The sequence below is a fragment of the Salvia hispanica genome, chromosome 1, assembly GCF_029641045.1.
Source record: "Salvia hispanica isolate PSC_SH4W2 chromosome 1, Shi_PSC_v1, whole genome shotgun sequence".
In the NCBI taxonomy this organism is placed as follows: Eukaryota; Viridiplantae; Streptophyta; class Magnoliopsida; order Lamiales; family Lamiaceae; genus Salvia; species Salvia hispanica.
In genome coordinates, this window is record NC_142692.1 from 34,641,495 (window position 1) to 34,663,577 (window position 22,083).

A 22,083-nucleotide genomic window follows, 5' to 3' on the forward strand; every position below is an offset into this window, starting at 1 on the left:
AAACCCAAAACTTTTGTTTCTCTAGATAGTATTTAACGCTTAGTACATGATAGTCAGTTGCAATTATATTCCCCGTGTTCAATATCCCGGTACTGACCTTTAGCTATACTAGATCTACCTTGTATACTTGCAAGTATTTTTAGTGCAAATAAAAAGTGCATCAAAGGACGTGGAGCGCGCATTTGGTGTGCTCCAGGCTCGATGGGCGGCAATTAGGGGTCCAACGCGTTTGTGGCATGTCGACTGCATTATTTCTATAATGTATGCCTGTATTATCATGCACAATGAAGAGCTGGTACTTGTTTAGAAGCTAATGATGGTTAGCGAAAACGTGTTCTTAAAAATAATGAAGAAAACCCTCGGTCCAGGAAATCCGCTAGACACTGGGTTTAGGAACTCAGAACCCTGAGCTACCTGTCGTTGGGCACACAATCACTTCCTTAACTCCATCTTCAAAAACCCTCAACCCACTTTTGCTAGGAAAACTAGTACGTCGAAGTAGGGATCGAATCCACAGAGATGAATGCGCAAGTAAACATGTTCAAAGACTCGGGGACTATATTTTTTGTTGGCTGCTGCCAAACAATTTTAGGGTTGAGCTTTAATTCTTAGACTTGGTAATTGAAATATGATATTCTAACAGCTAGATCTAGGCAGAAACTTAAAAACATGCATATTAAGGGAAATAGAGCGAGACAATTGCTAGATCGAGAGAACAGTTTCCTAAATTAACCTAGACCTGGGAAAACAACTGAATGTGGGGACCATTTTCTGAAAAGGTAGAGTACGATTGAAAAGCTGCAAAATAACTAACTAAAGGACTAACTAACAGCGACATCATCTTCTCCAACATTTATCATGAAACAACCAGTTAAAACAGAGCAAGAACGAAGATCAAAGCAAAGTAGACGGAATTAAAAGCGACAAAATCGAAGAACAATTAAAACTAAGGCAGATCTACGGCTACTAGACGAGGTAAAACGAGAATGCAGAATTTAAACAACTAAATGAAACACAAACAAGCAGATCCAACCACGGGACACTTAATCCACTCCGGATCCAAGCCATCCACGACAACCAAACACCATTACCATCTCCGATCCTCACGATCTACGTAGATTTAACCGATCAACAACAGATTTCTTATAAAACAGCTTCAAACTCAGATCAACCAACAAAGATCAGCAAATCAAACCCAAAGCAACACAATAAGATAAACAAAACATAAACAGACATATCCATTGCAAAATACGAGATATCCAACGATAGAAACAACACCAAAGCCGAGCCTCGAACAACGAGGACTCGGCGAGTACCAAAAGTAGACAGAAAATTAAAGACAATTGTTTCTTCGCCTCCGTAGAGACAGTGTTGCATCCAAACTTCCGATGAAACGAGAACCCCCCTAAACTTTCCTCCAAGTGAGTGTGTAGAAAAAGTAGAAAAACTAAGCTAGGAGCTGGAAAAGTGATGATCAAGTATATCCTTCATGTAGATTGTGTGCTCCTTTTTATAGCGGATAGAGCTTTTAGACTGTTCTTGTGATTCCTATTTTGCCCTCCAATCGATGCTCCTCAGTCTAGTGGCTCTTCATCCTTCTGCTCAATTTTCCTTGCCAGCTTCCTTCACCAGGCGATCTCTGTAATCCTCCTGGGGCTGGCATTTTCTCTACACACCTGGCTCAAAAAGGTTTGTTAGACCTGGGAAATCGCAGAATTTAACCCTATAACCAATGCATGAAATTAGCCTTATCACACAACATGATAGTCGAAGATGAAGGTGTACAATTGACTAATTGGGCCAATGACGATGAAGCCGGTCGGTCCAAGCCACGGCGTGGCCACCCCCAACGTACGAAGGGGGTACCTCACGATAAAGCCGGCCGCCTCCAGGCACATGTCGACGTGCGCCAAGTGGATGCGCATATACAACTCCAAAAGGATTTAATTGAAGAGTTGTGGGCGCGGAGGACTGCACGGCCATAGTTTTTTTGGTTTTATGTATTTTTTTTAATTAATGTAATTTTTTTTTATTTTAATGAAATTAATGAATTTTTCCGTATATATGTCGTATGTTTAATTCCGCATTTTGTGTTTAATTCCGTAAATTTAGTTGTGTTTTTAATAGTGATGATGATATGGCTAGCCTGTGGCTAGCCTATTGCTTGTCCAGTTGCTTGTCCTGATAATGTGGCAGAAAGAATTTTAGTACTGGATGATGTGGCAGGAGGAGAAATAGGCTAGCCTATTTACCATTGTGGATGCTCTTAAGAACAAAAAACATCACTCCTTGCTTCTCTATCTGCTCATCAAACAATACTCTGCAACAGGGACGGAATTACCGGCGGCCAAGCCACCGCGCCAACAGGGGCTTGGCCGGTCTCGGAACATCCTTACCCATGGTCGCCCTCCGCCCTGGCGCACCAGCGCCACGACACCGAATGCGAAATGTTCAAAGTTGAGAAGCTGCGTCGCCAGATTTGGGGAAGAAGATAAAGGAAAATGTGCTTGAACTCATGCGGGAGTGTTAATTTTCTATTGGGCCTTAAATTTTATATAATATTTATTGGGATGTTTTTATTGAATATTAGGATAATAAAACGAGCCCGAGCCCAATATTAAACAAGTGAACACCTAAACAAAAAACCCAACAATTAAATCCCACGTGTTATGCAGCCGAGCATAAATTATTTTTCGCAATTTTGATTTCTTCTTTTAATTTACTTTTTTTTTTCCATTTATTTTCCTTTTTAATCACGAGTGGGACACTTGTCACCAAATTGTCCAAATTTTAATTCTTAAAAAAATATAAAGTTTGCGCACACTATATTTTTAATATCCTTACCTTTAATTTAAAATTTCATAGATAAAATATTTTGAGCACAAACATGATCTAATCATCAATTTCATAGATTTGTAATTTGAGTTATTTTTAGTTATTTGAAAAAACATAAAATCCAATTAAAACGTACCTAAATAAAATACATCTTAACTTAACTTTTTATTTTAATATTTCTCTTATAGATACACTAGTGTTTATTCTAATATTCCTTTATAGATATATTTTGATTGTAATATACTCCCTCCGTCCACGAGAGTCTCGTTTTTCCATTTTGGTCCGTCCACGAATAAGAGTCCCGGTTCATAATTACCATAAATGATAAAGAGACCCCACATTCCACTAACTCATTCCACTTACATATCATTTAAAACTAATATATACAAGTGAGACTCTTATTCAATCGTGGACGGAGGGAGTATATTTTAGCATAACTTCTTACTACATGATCACTTGTTTGCCAAATTTGATTGCATATTTTTATTTTAAAACTGCATAGTATACCAATAAATTACTTTTTTAAATATTATTATTATTATTATTTTAAATAATATTGTTTTTTTATTAAATTTTAGCATTGGCTAATTTATATTTCTGGTTCTGTCCCTGCTGTGCAACACACACTTCACCTAGTTGATCTGAATAAGGCTCAATAGGAATCTCGAATTATCAGTTAAACCTCGAGGCTCGGCTCGAAAAGAAACGAACCAGACTTGATCAGCTTGGCTCGAACACAGAGTAGCATGATAATTTTTTTATTATTGTTAGCTCCTTTACAGGACTGCAAAACACTTTACTCTCATCACCCAATGCTAACCTAACAAAGTAACAAGGCTAAGAAATTTGTTAGGATTTATACCCTTCAACAAGAACACAATGCCAACATTCTCAAAATGTTAAAAGCAAACTATCACTTCTTGCTTTTCTTACTACCCTTAAATGCACCACATACTTCACCAAGTTCATCTGAATAAGGCCTCACAAATTTCTCCACAAACCTCTTATCTGTCCATCTGCAAATCGATGATAAAGCAGGCCATTTCTCAATCAGACCCTTACTCTCCAACATCTCCAAGACTTGCAGCCGCGGCTTATACCTCTTCTCAACGCTGCACATGAATGTCGACGGATCACTGATCAGATCACACATCTCGTACCTCCCGGTAGCTAGCAGGAGACTCTTGATCTCCTTCATCTTGTCCAACGAAATGCAGAAAGCCGTGGGCGCCCTCCTAAACATCACTAATATCTCACTCTCCGAGACTCCCATATCACGAAAGCCCTGCATCTTGAGCTCCAAACTCTGTTTGCTACGCGAAGCAATAGCACGAACAGCATGGACAAAAGTCTTGCTCCTTTGATCGACCCCCATCTCCGTCGCCCTCTCCACCGCCTTCCTCATCAAATCAGGCTTCAACAAGAGGCAACGCGGGTAATTATGCAGAAATACGCGTATACCCTCTGTAGTTACTCCACAGCTCCTTAAGAAATCAACATTTGGGAGGAAGATTTTCTCCAAATCCACAGTCATATACCACACGGATCTCTTCACCAGCCCTATCACCTCGTCGTTGGATCCCAACATGCCCTTGAGCGTGGCGAGCTGCGGGATGATCTTCTTCTCCGCGCTTGAATGTTGAATCGCGTTACTGCACGACATTATCTTGGCAATCTCCTCGGCAGAAAAGCCGAAGTCCCTGAGGATTTTGATCTTGTGCCTGACGGCATCAGCTCTTGCCGCCAGAATCTCAGGATAGATTTTCACGATTCTCTGCAGCTGACTACTCGAAAAGCGCTTCTCTTCGAGGAGACTGAGAATCGAATCGGCATTTTGGAGGGATCTGAATCGGCTCAGAGCGGAGGAGACCGCTGAAGCGATTTCGGGAGAGAAATCGTGTTTGTTCACCAGGACATGGTGAACCGCGCCGGGGGTGACTACTTCTCTCTCCGGCGACGCCGATAAATTGCGGAGCAACAGAGGGAGAGAAACATTGTATTTGCAGAGTGATGAATTTTGCTTCGAAATTAAACCACCCAAATTCTTGCGCAGAAACAATACCATATTCATACAGCGCCAGAGCAATTTGGCTTAGATTCAACAATGAGACATTACCCAAAATTTGGGGGTTTAGGGTTAGGGTTCGTCTCGTCATCGTAGAAGAGCCAATCAATTTTGATTAACTAATTCCGGGTCCAGCCACCCCTCAAAATTAGAGGTACTTACATATTTTATACAAAATGTTTTAAATTAGTATAAAAAATATTAAGTTTATATATTCCATACAAAAAGTTTATTCAATGTATCAAAACAATACATTCCGTTAAGTCTCTACTAACACCGTTAATTCCTATTACATCATACATACAAAAAGTTTCACTAATATTTCAAATTAGTACTAAAAGTTTTAAACTTACATGTTTCATACATAATTCCTATTAGATCATACATACAAAAATTTTCACTGTTGATCGTGGTTTAAAAAATTATCCATTCAATATCTTTTTAGTTGTAAGCTTCGACAATAAAATGCAATTCACTAATTTAATGGTAAAGAGTGGTGATTTTTTTTATGTGTTTTTAATTTTTTGAGTAGTAAAAATAATTGTGTTTGAAATAATTAATAGAATGTTTTAATTTAAATTTTTGTACTAATTTGAAACATTGGTGAAACTTTTTGCATGTATGATGTAATAGGAATTAACGAAGTTAGTAGGGACTTAATGGAATGTATTGTTTTGATACACTTAATAAATTTTTGTATGAAATATGTAAACTTAATACTTTTAGTAGTAAATTGAAACAAAGGTAAAACATTTTGTACGAAAATTGTAATTACCCCTAAAATTAAATTGGTTTCACTTTTATTGCTAAAGTAATTCTCAGTATTGCCAAAAATTATTGAAACTGATTTTATAATGGTGATTTGAAAATTCTGGACCCCCTTATTAACAAAGAAAAACATATACATTAAGTGCTCATTTAATTCAAACAAGTGTTCTTAAATATCTTAAGAATCAACTCTCAAGATTCTGTAGATACTTTGATTTAAATTGAATTCAATTATTTTGATATACCTCATTTAGGGGTGGGGAAACGGTTTTTGGTTGAACCTTATTTTTCGGTTCTTGATTAATTGAGAACTGAAAAAATAAGGTCAATATTCGGTTTCGGTTAGTGGGTCTAGGATTTAGGCGGTTCTCGGTTCTAACCAAGAACCGAATAACCGTTTGATTTAATATTTAATTTTAATATTTATTTTATACATTGATTTTAGAAGAGTAAAAACTAAAAAGGAATGTAAAAAGTTAAAAACCTACTGTAAAACCGCCGCTGCATTCCTATCTTTCTCTCACTGGAACCGTTCTCTACTTCTCTTCACTCCATACCGCTGCAACGAGGAGGCGACGACTCCGATTTCATCCTCTTCTCTCCACGCCGTTGTTCGAACTTTAAAGGTATGCGTGTAATATGTAATTATGTATGGTTGAATTTGAGGTTTTACACTATTAACTACAATAATTTAACATATTTGTCGTTTGCATGTAGATTAACCTTCTCAATTATCAATTATGGAATAAGAATAATGTGAATGTGATTTAAATTTTAACATATACACATGTAGTCATGTAGATTACGGATTTGGAAATAAGAATTTAGTAATTTACTTTGAACTCAATTGACCAAACTGAATATTTAAGGAATTTAATTTCATTGGAAGTTCGGAGTTCCGAATATTTAAGAATATATTTATTTGAAGTAGCAATCACATACTTTTCCAGTGAGCATATTTAACATATAGTCCATCATGATTCATGCTTCTTAACTTCAAATTTAAATAATTTTTTATTTGTATTGCAGAATGGTAATACAATGTCTAAATCACTCCTTCAAGCAATAGTTAGCAACCAGCCAGAGCTCAATGTCGAGACATTAGATGATATTGAAATAGAAGAGCTAGGGGAAGGCCTTTGTTGAATCTCTCCTTCTCCATCAACCCCACCAAGGAACAAATCCCAGCAATAACAAACTTTTTTTTTTTACTGAATGTATTCCACTTGAGTTCGGTTCCTTCGGTGGAATCGAAGACCGAACCGATCGGTTCCTCAAATAACCGAACCGATAAAGGGTTCAATTTCGGTTCTTAATTTTAGAAAATATGGGATTCGGTTAACCGACTAATCGGTTGGGGACCGAATCCCCACCCCTAACCTCATTGATATTGAAATGACAATGGGGCGGACTATAGCCCGCCCTAAGCCCCGCCCTAAACATTTTATTTATTATTTGAATATTTAAACACTACAAAAATTCATTAATCCTATTTTTTTAAGTTTGCAAATATATCAATTAGCAAGAATAAAAATATAAAAATACCATAAATTAAAGACATATCTTATTGTCAATATTTATTTTTTATTTTTTACATTTTATGCTTGCAAACATGGAAATCGTCGAAATTCATTATTGAATTTAGAGAGATTGAGATGGGGAAGAGAGTGGAGTGAAAGGTGTGAAATGAAGTAAAAAAATTGATGATGTATATAGAAGAAAATACAAAAAATTTTAAAAAAATGAAAAATGTTTGCATAGGCCGAACTATCGTCCTTACCCCTGCAATGGGGCGGACGATAGGCCGGACTATGCAAAAATGTGTGCATAGTCCGTGGACGATGCATAGGGCGTGGACTAAGGACTGGGCTTAGGGCGGGGTGCTGCAGTAGCGGATTATGCGACGGACGATGCAGTTGCCTTAATAGTTGTATTTTCTTACTATTAGCCCTATAACGTAAAAGCACAATCACAATGCAAACATATTAGAATTTAGAATCATTAAAAAACACAGCAAATCAAGAGAGAATGAATCCACGACCTTAAGTTTAGTGATATAACCACAAGCCTGAAACTTGATTTATCCAATGATTAATCAAAGAGTAAAAGAACCAAAAGGAGTGTTCATATCACACAAAAAGCTTAAAATAAAAAATTGGGCTCAGATCAGACTAATTTATGTACACAATGGAACAACAAAAAAGGAGAGGGTAACAAATAAGGACTGGATGCCATTCCAAGTAGTAAAATTTCACAATAAAGCAGGTCCATGCATCCAACTGCAACACAGCTACTAAAAGCATTCATCAAAAAGCAGCATCAGCTTCTATAGCTATCAGCAACAATCGATCTACAACGGGTACCTCACAGCTACAGCCACAATCTCATGTGCTGTAACAGAGTAACCGATATCAGCACAAAGTGAGGTAATGTTCAGCCAATGAATCAATATCTCCAAAGCACAAAATTGTAAGAGCAAAATAATGTGAATAACCTAGCAAGTTCACATCTTACCATCGTCGAGAAGTCTTACAATGTTATCAGCAAAATCAAATTCCATAAAGAAGTGATGATATTGGGAAATCAAATGTGATTATAGAATAACAAGCATATATACCTATTATCCTCACAGATAATGACATGCTCAGAGAGCTGTACACAAACCTTATATCATCATCACCAGCAAGATATCATAACAATCAACAGCAATGTAAAAGCAGCATCGATGACTGCTGCATCATCTTGCCAATCAGCAACTACCTCACGTTCACAAACTATAGAAGGCAAAAATAGACTTCATATGAGTGAGATGTTCAATGGCACACATTCATATCAGGAAACAAAAATCTACCAAATAGAGCTCAGTCCACCTAAGAAAGATAATAGAGTTTAGACTGATACCAAACCATTACTCTGGAGCAGAATCTAACATAAAACAAAACCAGTCTAGTACAATGCATAGGTATTCAAACTGATGAAAGATCTTCCGGAAAAGCATTGATAGCAACCACCGTATGATGATAGGTCAAATTACTCAAGAAGCAGATGCTGCCAATCCATTATTCCTGGAGAAAGACGAAATAAATGATCAGACAGAGAAGAATAACTTGCCACGTGCAGGATACAAGGTAGGGGGAATACTAACATCAGCCTCATCATGAGGAGACGGGCTTCGAGAATCACGACGGCCACGAGGAGAGAGACTCTTAGGGGGACTGGCAGATCGTTCGGTTTTGGCATTACGAACATCTGGACTTCCTTCCCTAGATAGAGGTGATTTGTTTGGGGAAGGAGTTCTCCGAGGACTGAGACTTCGACGAACAGGAGATGCACTACCATATTTACCGGAAAAAAATATTAAGAAATTGTATAAAACAGCAAAAAGCATTGTCACACATGCTATTACTAATATTTAAAAGAGTACCTTCCATAAGAACGACTTCTTCTACGTCTCTCACCATCATCATACTTTCCTCTACCACGTTCTCTGCGATAGCCAGGACTTACACTACGGCTTCGGCTCCTGCTTCGATAGCGAGAATCCCTGTGCCTGCCACGATGAGACTCGCGCTCACTTCTTCCTCTGCCACTTTGGCTGCTCCTCCTGTAATCCCTATCCCTGCCATCATCCCTGAACATAAAACTTAATTTATACACTAACAACTTTGATTAGCTAAAAATCTTAACAAATGGAAAAAGGCAGCCACCCAAAAAAGATTAGGACTAAAATATTTCTTCGACTAATTGGAAATATGCACAAGGAAATATAATGAGACTTTAGCCAAGCTAAGAAAAACAGTTTATCGAATAAAGTTTGGTAAGTCAGAGAAGAAGCAAAAATGCAAAATCATGATCTGTTAATAACATCAAAAGGAGTAAAACAGCAATACAGTAGCATATATGTATTTAGTAAACACTGAAACATGCTTACACCCAAGTGACACATGACACAAACACTCAAATTGAAAAAGGCGACATGTATACCTTGGACGAGGACTGCCACTAGACTTGTAAGCAGGTTCCTCAATTCTACCTTTATCACTGATCAAAACCACAATCATCCATCAGATTTTGGTTTCCGCAGAGGAATCCATACGTCATTTAAATAAATGAAACTTAAAATCGTAAAACTAATTTCCATAGAAGTGGAGTATGAGTATTACGCAAACTAATTTCCATTTTCTCCAAACTCACCATCTAGCTTCTCAACAGCCTTTTGAGCCTCATCTTGATACTTATATCGCACAAATGCAAAACCCCTGGAGTCCCCAGTTCTGGTTTCAAAAAAAGAGTATTGCACCGCATATTAAAACGGAATTCAAAACAATAAAACCCTCATATTCTTTTTGAGGAATGAACACGTCGACCACCTTATCAAATATCAGCTGAAGTACCTGAATAATCCAAAAATAATTAGCAAAGAAAAGCCAAGTAAAACAGACAAGGAGCGTAGAGTGAGTACGGAAAGTGATGTTGAGGACGAGGAGAGAGAATGTGTCTCTCATATCAGAATTAGGGTTTGCAATTTCGAGCCTTTTTTGCGATACAATTCGCTACATCATTTCTTGATGTGCTTTCTTCACACCATTTTGCCCTTCTGTAATTATTCACATAGTATATGTTTTTCTATATTACTCCTACTATAATCACGTTAGTTGTCATATTACGAAAAATATTTCATTTTCATTAATGAAAACTAAAAGTGAATAATTTTTAAATTGAAAATTGCATGATTAATTAAATACAAAAAAAAAAGCAATGCAATCTCATTTTGCATAAATTTAGTAAATAAACTGTTTGTGTTGCTTGCTCTGCTATTCACTAAAACCCACACAATTCTCTAGTCATGGCCCTGCAATATAAGGTTAGCAAGTCCGCGTTATTGGCTTGTTTTATTTCTGCAGTTAGAACAAGAAATATGGTACTACTATTTACTAATCTCGGGATAAATAGTTAGAACAAGAACATGAACACAATATAACCTAATTAATATGTTAGAATAAGCAAGATGTCTATACTTATTCACATACAATACAGATTCCTAACTAGATCCCTACTCTCAAGGGCTACCAGAATTCCCAGACGAGGCTTAGGCCGCCGCTCAATGCTTCATTGTCTATAATATGATGTGATTTTAGCTGACGTCCAATAATGTCATGTAAATTTTAAATTTTAATTGACTGCAATAAACATAAAATTTAGTAACTTATCGATAAATTTAAAGTTCATAAGTAAAATTAGAATTTAAATATCCTTTATTTTATTGACCCATCTGTGTTTAACAAGGACCAATTGGAATTTGTTTTTGCAGTAAATGCACAATGCCATATTATAACTGATATGTATCATTTGATCATATTTCATATATTTTCCCATATTATTTTGTATATAGACTTTGAAAGAGATGGGTGAGACGAACTTTTGGAAACATCTATGGCCGGGCTATGGTTACTTGGTGGTTGGCTCAGGGTTAGCCACTTGGTAAATTCACAACTAGCACAATGTAGTTAGTGGCGGAGCTTGAGTGAGAGTATACCTCTAGGGGCGGAGCTCGAAAGAGTATACCTCTAGTGGCGGAGCTCGAACGAAAGTATACCCTAGTGTCGTGTAGCTAGCGAGTGAGTCGATTTAAATGGTTACTTGGATGAAAGTTGCCAAGGGTTGTCATCATCTTTTTGGTGGAGGTCTTTCGGTCTCCAAGAGGTCATTTGTTCACTCCTCAATTTCTTTCATTTCGATCCCCCTCCTCCCATCTATTTTGTTCTATCTTTTTGTGGAATGGAACACATATCATTTTTGGTATAATATTTATTTAAGTTTCAATGTAATGTGTTTTTATGTTATTGTTGTAGTGTTTTTAGTTTGTGTTTCTAATTGTGTTGCTTTTACAGGAACAAGTCTTGGGCTAATTTTGGAGATTCTCATCATCTTACAAAGGAGACACTCTTTTTTATCTAAACTCAATCTAATCAATTACAAGTAATACAAAAGACCCTATTTATAGATGTGGATGATTAGGAGGTGAAAGGTCACTCAAACTAGAGTTGGAAAATGAAAAGGCACTCAAAATAATTCAAAATCCCTTCTTTCGAAGTCTTCTCGGACATAAAACGCCCGGTCGGGCGATTTGTCCCGCCCGCGCGAACTTTCTGGACTACGCGACTTTTTGCAAAATTACCGTAACTTCCTCATCCGAGCTCCGATTGAAGCGTGCAAGGTACTCACGCGAAGCTCTTTCGATGACGAAGACAATGGTGGTCTTTGACGACTATGACGAGCATTTGGACATCGTATGGATAGGCGAATCTGACCCCAGTTGCGGCTTGGCTCTTCGTCACCTCTTTCACCTCATTTTCCTTGGTTTAGCGCTACCCGGATTCGTATCATCCTCTCCTTCTGTTCGAAAGGATTTGTTCCCAAATCCGGTTTTTCAATTCTTCTTTAGGGCCATTACAAAAAGTACAACAATACAACAATCTTTACAAGAACAAGAACTTGACTCTGATACCAAATGATGAGAATCTTGTTGATTCAAGAAACATATGTGCCCGGATTTGTTCTTGCAACACTAACCAACAACCCAAACAAGAAATATAACAAGGAAAAAGATGAGGAAGAAGAAGAAGATGATAAGTGTTAGGATTTAGGTTAAAGCTCAAGAAAGAAAACTCAATGGCTACTTTCACAAACAAAAACCTAATGGCTCCACCAACTAGCAACACAAGAACTAGCAAGCATACCTTAACATTCAACCTAAGCCCGACAATAGATTGGAATGCAACCACAAGAGATTTTGAGAAATCTTCAAAATGAAGATGGGTGCTCACAAATGGAGTCTTTGTTCTTCAACAATGTTCAAAGTCTTATAACAAAAACCCTAGACATAGGTATTTATACAAGAGGATAAAAGTGCTAAAAAAGAGGGACAAAAAGTGTTCAAAAACGCAACTGGCAGAAAACGCCCGGGTCGGGCATTTTCCTCACCCAAGTCGGGCAAACTCTCTGGAGTCGGGCGTTTTGCTCGTTGGACTGCGCGGCTTTCGTAAAACAACCATAACTTCTTCATCCGGGCTCTGATTGAGGCGTGTAAGGTACTCACGAGAAGCTCTTTTGACGATGAAGACAATGGTTATCTTAGAAGAGCATTTGGACACCATCTTGATAGGTACATTGATGTTTGAAATGGACCCCAACTCCGATGTGGTTCATGCCTTTGTTTTCTCTATTGGTTTGGCGCTTTCCAGATTAACATCAGAGGAGGGGAGATCTGAGAAACTCATTTCATATGCTGGAGAGATATGCAAATTATGTGTGGTTGGGGATCTTAAGAGAGAAAGAGAGAAGGGAGAAGAAGAGGTTGAGTGGGGTTAGAGAGATATAACAATGTGAGGAATGAGAATGGGGTTTGGAGGCTAGAGAGAGAGAGATTATGTGGAGAACCAGAGAATGAAGTGGTTGGGAGAGAATGGGAGTGAGGAAGGGTATTAAAGTAAATTCAGTTGATTATTGGCCTTATCTAGGATATATATACTGAACAAATTTGGTGGATTATTTATCTTGAAGAATGGGAGAACTCATGCGGGCCTTAGGCGGGCCTATAAATAAATATACGCCATAATATAATTTAACATAGCTATCAAATATTAGTTTAACAATTATAACATGGCCTTATCATATCTACCAAATATGGCCTAAGCTTTAGTCCGGATCATCTCCAAGTGACGATGAAAATGGCCTTATCATATCTACCAAACATGGCCTAAGCTGTAGTCCGGATCATCTCCAAGTGACGATGAAAATGGCCTTATCATATCTACCAAACATGGTCTAAGCTGTAGTCCGGATCATCTCCAAGTGACGATGAAAGAGTCCCCTTTGGGTTTAGAACAACATACAAAAGAGGGTTTTGAAATGTTGCAAACATGTAGCTTAGATCGACGTCGTTTTTTATTCTCAATTTGACCTTCCTAGTCTCGCCGAGCTCGATCAGACAAAACAACAAACAATCACACTGCTTTTGGTTGTGATTTAGAATGTGATGAATCTCTTCTATTAAAGCAGCACGAGATATTCCTCCTAATGGAATCAACAAAAGCTCTTCATCTCCACCTATGTAATCACACCCTCTCCACTCGCCACCGTAGTTTATGATCATACAACGACGATTCATCTGCAAAAAATAAAATTAATATATCCATTTGTATTCTATATTTCTATTAAATTGTTCTCACATAATTCATTTATTTATAACCTTCCATGGATAACTCTTTTCTTCAGCATGTATATTCAGCCAGTAAAATTAAAAGGATCTACTTATAGCATGCTCAAACAATTTATTAAAATGTATCAATAGCAATTGGATTATAAGTATTTCACCAATGCACGTACTTTAAAATGTATCAATATAATAGAGGAAATTGTTCGAATTCAAAATTTATTTTTCTTGTATATAAAATTGGAGTAGATATTTGAACAAGAACGATATAACAATAACAATCACAATCACAAGAATAAGTGACTGAAAATTTGAAAAATGTTATTGTTCATAAATTAAAGAGGAGACTTGCCTTAGCCAGAATTGATTCATCCAAAGCTGCCATCTTCAGATGGAGTTGAGTGAGTAAGAAAGAAGGGTGGATTCAATTATTTTAAGATGAATAAAGTTGTGGACAAAGAAATAGTACTCCATGTGGTTGCAGATGTAATTTTGGAAAAAAACAGTGTAGAAAGAGGTGTATGTGTGGATGATTTCATTTTCGTAGATGTAATTATTAAAAAGATGAAAAAAGTTGATATGTGTGTGACGGTTGATTTGATTTTCGTAGGGACATCAACTTTTTATCTCTTCATAAAGTAAGTAAATGAAAGTTTTGCAAATGTAACATTTTCCTTTTCCATATACGTTTCTCTAGTTTGAAACGACAACTAATGATTTTTATGAAAGTAAATTATTCCTCCGTTCCATAGTAATGGAGACTATTTTTTCAGCATATAGATTAAGACAAATTGTGTTAGGTGAATTAATTAAAGGGATAATAAAGTGTAAAATGAAAAAGGTAGAAAGATGAAGAGAGAAAAAAAGTAAGAGAGAATAAAGTAGGTGTGAAAAATATGTTGACTTTTACTAAAAAGAGAAATGACTCTATTACTATGGAACGTATCAAAATGGCAAAATAATTCTATTACTATGAAACGGACTCTATTACTATGGAACGTATCAAAATGACAAAATAATTCCATTACTATAAAACGGAGAGAGTATAATACAAGTGCTTATATACTACTCCATTAAACACCGAATTATTTGAGTATTTTTCTAACATCTATCATCTATTCATATTCCATGACTTGATCTCACTCTCTCTATGTAAGTTTCTTCACCACATGAACTTCTACTAGCCTAGAAACTGCTAACATTAGAGCATCCTTAACCCCGTCCTGGATTTGGGCCGCAAGTCCCCTCCACGTCATCATTCCCTCAAATTAGAGGTTCCAGGCCACAACTCCATTAACCCCGCAGACCACAACTCAGGCCACAACTATTCATTTGCACTATTCACAACTACAACATATTTTAATCATAAAATAGAATACGCTGAACAATTAAAATCGGGAAAATTCATTGTTCAGTCGAAAAATAAAAAATTACAAATCCTAAAAAAAAATTATTAAGACCTAGAAAAAAAAAATTTCAATTCCTAGAAAAAATATTGAAATAATTTAGAGGATAGAAATGGAGAAATTGGTGGAAGAATGTTGAAGAAATGAGTATAAATAGGCAAAAAAAAAATCGAAAAAAGGAAAAAAAAATAAAATTTGGCGGTTTGCGGCCCGTCCCGTAGCAGATAACCCTAGGCCGGGCCGGACCCAGGGAGCGGCCCAGGGACGCAACTGCGGCCCCGGGACCGGCCCAGGCCGTGACTCACCATGCTCCAACGCTATTCCCGGGCCGGGACTCGCGAGTTGTGGCCCGACCCATCCGCGTTAAGGATGCTCTTATGAGCTGATGTTTGTGAAGACGACGGAATTTTGAGCGATATAAGTTGATAACGTTGTTTGCGAGTTTGAAAACTGAAAATAAAACAACATATGACAACATTGATAATTTAACTCCTAATCTAACTTGGTAAGCTTAACTAGTAAAATATCCTAAGTCGGTTTTCTTAAGTACGGAGTAATTTTTATATGGAGTAGTAATAGTTTATTCAATACATTGTGTTTTTTCAATCATACTGGCAAAATTTGGTTTTGTTGTATCCTAATCTAATGTTCCTAGACATATATGATATAGTTCATCCTGAAAATTTGTGACCACAAATATTATCAAAAAAGTTATGCGAGTAAAAAATTTTAAAAAAAATGTGAAACTATCAAAAAGTTATATGAATAAAAAGGGAAAAAAATAATATTCACCCACCGTGGGGTCGAAAATTAATATGAAAAAATATAGAAAAAGTAATAATCGCCCACCGTGGGGCTCGAACCCACGACCACAAGGTTAAGAGCCTTGCGCTCTACCAACTGAGCTAGACGGGCTATGTTGGTTAATTTATGCAATAGACTTATATCTAATAGAGTAGTTTTAAAAGGTGAGTAAATCGATAATTGTAGTAGTATTAGCACACTAATTTACAAATTAAAATTCTCCTAAGATTTTTTTTCCACGGGGGACTATTACATGTTTTTTTTTTCTATTTTTAAACACATAAATTTTTTAATTAAATTATTTTCCCATCACATTGGTATGACACTAGTTTTCAAACTAAATTTTTGCTTCCCTTCCCCGATTAAAGTGAAAATAACAATCTAACTGAAGAGTTTCAAATTACCAATTCACAATTTGAAAAAATGCGTCAAATTGCAGTAACATAAAGGAAAAATGTAACCCGTTTCAAAATGTTAAACTTTGCTAAAACTAGACGTTTTCTTCAAATTTCTCCTCCTCATGTCTCTCCTAACTTCTTCAACACCCCACCATTTATAAGACTCAGCATAAACCGTACTCAAAAGAGTATGATTTGCAGCATTCTCAGGCTCCATCTCCACCAGCATATTCCCTACCTTTTCTGCCACATCCAGTCTCCCATAAACCCTACAAGCAGACACCAAGCTACTCAACATCCCGGGGCTCGGCTCCATCGGCATCCGACACACCACATCATAAGCCTCCTCAACCTCCCCTGCTCTCCCAAGAAGGTCAATGTAGCACCCATAGTGCTCCAACCCCATCGACACCTCCCCATGGTCCAACGCCCGTTCAAACACCGCCCGCCCCTCCTCCACAAGGCCGCCATGGCTGCACGCGGACAGTACTGCCAGATAAGCAACCCCGTCCACCTTCACTCCTTCGTCACTCTGCATCTCATCAAAGAGCCGCAGAGCCTCCCCTGCATTGCCGTACATCCCGTACGCGCTGATCACAGAGCTCCATGAAACGCAATCTCTAGTCGCCATGTCATTGAATACGCGCACGCAGTCTTCAAGGCTGCCACACTTGGAATACATGCTGATAAGGGCGTTCTGTACGAATAGATCATTTCCCAAACCCGATTTCAAGGCGTAGCCGTGGATGCCACTGGCATCGGGTAGAGATAGCAAGCTAACACACGATGAAATCACGGCCAAGATGGTGGCGTTATTCGGGAGAATCCCATTAATCCGCATCCGATTGAATAGCATGATGCCTTCTCTAGCAGCAGCCTTGCTTTTAGAATATCCCGCGATCATAGTACTCCACGCCACGACCTCCTTCTCCACAGACCTCTCGAATACAAGCCTCGCGATCCTCAGCCCTCCCGGGCATTCGCAGTACATGTGCAAGAGCGCTGCTGACAACCGAACATCCAAATCATAGCCACGCCGCGCAGCAAAGCCATGAACCTCCTTCCCGTGTGTGATCGAGCCTAGTGCAGCGCAAGCTGGTAAGACGCTAACCAAAGTCACCCTGTTCGGCTTCACACCACCACGCTGCATTGCTCGTAAACAGTCAAACGCCCTACCATAATCCCGAAACTCGATGCATCCGGTGATCATCGCTGTCCACGACACCTGATTCTTCTCCAAAATCCCACCAAAAACACGAAACGCCATCTCCGGATCGCCAAACCGCCAGTAGAAATCCACCAGAGCTGTCGCCACAAACATCGAAAACTCCATCCTCTCATCAACGGTGAAAAGCGCATGTATCGCTCTCCCCAATCCCCAGCTCCCGTTCCTAGCACACGCCGCGATAAATCCCGCAGCCAGCTCCGGCTTCAGCGTTAGACCGAGCCCATACATCTCCTTAACCATACTGAGTGATTTAGAGAAGTTCCCACTTTGTGTATAGCAGTTGATCATGGAGTTCCAAGAAATGGCGTCTCTTTCAGGCATTTCGTCGAACACCTTCTCCGCGAGGTCCGTGTCGGGGAATTTGGCGTACATGGATAGGAACGAATTGGATACGGTGAAATCTGAAGTGAGGCCGAGTTTGAGGGCGTTGCAGTGGAGCTGGCGGCCGATGCGGGGGGATTGGGAATGGGCGCATGCTTTGGTGATGGAGGGGACGAGGAAGGCGGTGTCTGTGGTTAATTGGGAAGGGTGGAGATGTCGGGCGTAGAATGTGAGGGCTTGCTCGTAAGATTTTTGGGAGATGAGGGTCTTGATTTTGGCGTGGAGCTGCGATGTGGCGGAGGCGGATGTTGAGACGAAGCGATGATGCATTTAACGGTGTCTTTGCATTTCACGGGAGCTTCAGCGATTGGGCTTTATATTTTTTATTATTTAGGGGTTAATTGTAATTAACTTATTATACTCTACTAGTTATTATTTTATTAACAATATTAGTAATTAAAAGCGTAATTATAAATTTAGACATTATTCGAAATTGAGATATATTTATACAAATTTCAAAGTGTAAGCCTTGCATTGAGACTTATAGTTAGTTTAATTGTTTTTTCATCCCAAATAATGTGATTTTTTTTATTTCATGACATTAATTTTTTGTTGGAATCTATGCCCGTCAATACACTTTGACCAATTATAATTTCAACGAGACATTTAATTTTGTGAAATTAAATGATATAGCGTCGATCTACGTTCGGAGTAGATCACCGTGGTATATTCATTTTCCTAAATCCGATTCTCTGTGTGTGAGAAAAAATGGATTAAAGTTGTGCAAAAATTGCAAACTAATTAAAAGAGCTATGAGAAAAACTAAGGGTTAATTAAGAGAGTTAATTATCCCATATTGGAAGTTACAACCTTATTAAATAAGTATTTAATAAGAAGGATTATTACATGTAATAATTATAATAGACTAAGATGGGCTGTAGAGCCCACAAGCGCGCGCGCCGTCGCGCGCCTCGAGCCTCGAGCCCGTCCTTGGCAATTGGTCTTTGGGCTGTTTTTTGGGCCTGGTCGTGGGCTTGGTGCTTGGGTTCGACCCAAGGCTAGTGGGTCTAGTTCTTTTTAGACCACTTCCACGTCAGCGAGCCAAGCGGGTGTCCTTGGACTTGGCAATTGGTCTTTGGGTGGTCTTTGGGCTGTTTTTTGGGCCTGGTCGTGGGCTTGGTGCTTAGGTTCGACCCAAGGCTAGTAGGTCTAGTTCTTTTTAGACCACTTCCACGTCAGCGAGTCAAGCGGGATGGCACCTCGTCAGTATGACGCGGTAAAGCCAACGTGGCTGACACGTGATAGTCCACATTGACCCTCTGCGGTGGACTGAGCCTATAAATAGGCTAGTCATTCTAGCAGTCTAAACACACTAGAAACTAGAATTTACATAGCATTTGCATCATACACTCTCTCCTCTCTCTGCATTGTTTTTCTGTCGAAAACTTTGCCCTCTCCTCCGTCCAGTTCGCCGGAGCTCTATTGATAGTGGTGCTGCTTCACGAGAGACGTAGCCATTTTATCTTTGGGGACGAAACGTCAAACCGAAGAGCACTACGGGGGCGTATTTCGTCTTGCGGAAAGAGGACTCATCGAGTCTAACTACTTTTCACGGTTTATTTGTTTCGATTTTCAAGTTGTAATTTCATTTCAGTTTTACATTTGTATTCCTTCGTTTGGGTTGTATTACGCCCGGCTTTAATCTCTTGTAAATTATGAAACCAACAATTTTTTCAATTAATACTTCAAACAGACTGTGCTTCGATCTATTTATTTTAATGGCATGTTTTTCTTAATCTTTCAAATTGAAATTTAACCAAATTCGATTTGATCCCAAAATCTGAATTTTGAAAAAAACATAAACCTGAGCCAGAAAATATAAAATTTGAATTTGAAGAAATATAACAACAAAATCTAAATAGAAAAAATCCAAAAATAAAATATTAATAATTACATATAGTGTTTGGTTAGAATATTTGAAATTTGAAATTTGAAATTAAAAAAATATCCTTTTGAAACTGAAAATCTGAATCCTTAAGAAAATGAAATTTAATCGTAAAATTAGAAAAATTCTACCTGAATTTAATATTTCGACGGTGGTGCAGGATCCCCTGCTGTGGTAGGAAACACAGCAGGGTCTGCTGTGGTAGGAAACGTCGACGTTTTGTCTCAAATTTGATAAACTTCAACTCTTTTCAAATACTCTAGCTTCAATACATACAGCACTTCTTTCCAAATAGATTCAATACATGCCACACTAACTAATTCATATTTTCGATAATTTAAGTTGAACAATAATTTTATTTAAATAATGATTAATAAGCTACTCATTAAAATATATAAATTACTTACTAATTAAAATTTTAGAATTTTAGTAATTAAAATTTTATCCATGATTTGTTTTGGACTAAAAATTTATCAAATTTGCAAACTCATTTTATATTTAAAATTTAGTGATAATGATTATTACATTAGTTATTCGTTGAATTTTTGACAGTTTCGTAACTTTAAAACTCTAATAATACTCACATATCAGTTTTTTCAATTATCCCATGACGGTAAAAGTTGAAAATATAATGGAAAATTAAAAAATATAATATGGCAGTAAAATCACAATATTTTTAATCAACACTGCACATATAATGAAATCATTTTATCTACACAACGTTGGATTGTTGTTATCATATTTGATTTTTCTTCAATATTAGCTTCAATTTTATGTATTTTGAGACAATTAAAAAAAATAAAAAATTATGATTTATATTTCAATTTGAAAATGTGTGAGACCAGCGAGAAGTCAATAAATAAAATGACAATTATCTCTTAAATTACTCCAACCGTCCCAGAAAGTTTTTCATATTTTTTTATTTTCGTATGTCCCACAAAATTTGTTACATTTCACTTTTTACCATTGTTGGTAGTGGACCCTATATTCCACGTACTCATTCCACTAATTTTTTCAACTCACTTTTTATTACATTTCTTAAAATTTGTGTCCAATCAATATGTGATAAAATTTATGGAACAGAGGGAGTATGTGGTATGAACTTCTATCAATTACTACTATAATATATTTTATACTAATATTACACTAAAAATAATTTAAAGAGTAATACTAAGGGAGTTTAAATTATTTTTTGAAATTAACTTTTATTGTAATATTATAATTGAGATTTATAAATTTAAATACATAATGACTTTCTAAAATTTGATAAATTTTTGTTAAAACAAATTATAACTAGAACTCATATCTCCTAACTGCAACCGACAAGCTTTAATTATTATTTTATATAAAATTTAAATGAGAATCCAATTTAATATAAAATTCTGAAATTTTAATTAGTAAGTAATTTATATATTTTAATGAGTAGCTTATCAATCATTATTTAAATAAAATTATAGTTCAACTTAAATCACTGAAAATATAAATTAGTTAGTGCGGCATGTATTGAATCTATTTGAAAAGAAAATATGGATTTGTTAGTTAGTGACTTAGTGCTTTATGTATTGAAGCTGGAGTATTTGAAAAGAGTTAAAGTATGTCAAATTTGAGAAAAACGTCAACGTATTCTACCACAGCAGGCCCTGCTGTGTTTCCTACCACAGCAGGGGATCCTGCCCCACGGTGGTGCAGGATCCCCTGCTGTGGTAGGAAACACAGCAGGGCCTGCTGTGGTAGGAAACGTCGACGTTTTGTCTCAAATTTGATAAACTTCAACTCTTTTCAAATACTCTAGCTTCAATACATACAACACTTCTTTCCAAATAGATTCAATACATGCCACACTAACTAATTCATATTTTCGATAATTTAAGTTGAACAATAATTTTATTTAAATAATGATTAATAAGCTACTCATTAAAATATATAAATTACTTACTAATTAAAATTTTAGAATTTTAGTAATTAAAATTTTATCCATGATTTGTTTTGGACTAAAAATTTATCAAATTTGCAAACTCATTTTATATTTAAAATTTAGTGATAATGATTATTACATTAGTTATTCGTTGAATTTTTGACAGTTTCATAACTTTAAAAC

At 37.0% G+C, this 22,083-nt stretch overlaps 2 protein-coding genes, 1 non-coding gene and 1 pseudogene across 3 annotated transcripts; all 4 read right to left on the minus strand.

Moving 5' to 3' along the window:
• Window positions 1-3,493: 3,493 nt before the first annotated feature.
• Window positions 3,494-5,025, minus strand: LOC125220038 (transcription termination factor MTERF8, chloroplastic-like). The gene has a single exon (XM_048122152.2). The coding sequence runs from the start codon at window positions 4,904-4,906 to the stop codon at window positions 3,749-3,751; it is 1,158 nt and encodes a 385-aa protein (XP_047978109.2). The 5' UTR covers window positions 4,907-5,025; the 3' UTR covers window positions 3,494-3,748.
• Window positions 5,026-8,727: 3,702 nt separating this feature from the next.
• Window positions 8,728-10,173, minus strand: LOC148933673 (uncharacterized; annotated as a pseudogene).
• Window positions 10,174-16,131: 5,958 nt separating this feature from the next.
• TRNAK-CUU (transfer RNA lysine (anticodon CUU)) lies at window positions 16,132-16,204 on the minus strand. Its single transcript has one exon. It is a non-coding gene; the product is annotated as a tRNA-Lys (tRNA).
• A 275-nt stretch (window positions 16,205-16,479) lies between these two features.
• LOC125219381 (pentatricopeptide repeat-containing protein At4g31070, mitochondrial-like) lies at window positions 16,480-18,395 on the minus strand. The gene has a single exon (XM_048121354.2). The coding sequence runs from the start codon at window positions 18,368-18,370 to the stop codon at window positions 16,568-16,570; it is 1,803 nt and encodes a 600-aa protein (XP_047977311.1). The 5' UTR covers window positions 18,371-18,395; the 3' UTR covers window positions 16,480-16,567.
• Window positions 18,396-22,083: the final 3,688 nt, after the last annotated feature.

Excerpts from the sequence above, each read along its gene's own strand:
- LOC125220038 (XM_048122152.2), bottom strand. The coding sequence starts at position 4,906 with ATGAATATGGTATTGTTTCTGCGCAAGAATTTGGGTGGTTTAATTTCG.
- LOC125219381 (XM_048121354.2), bottom strand. The coding sequence starts at position 18,370 with ATGCATCATCGCTTCGTCTCAACATCCGCCTCCGCCACATCGCAGCTC.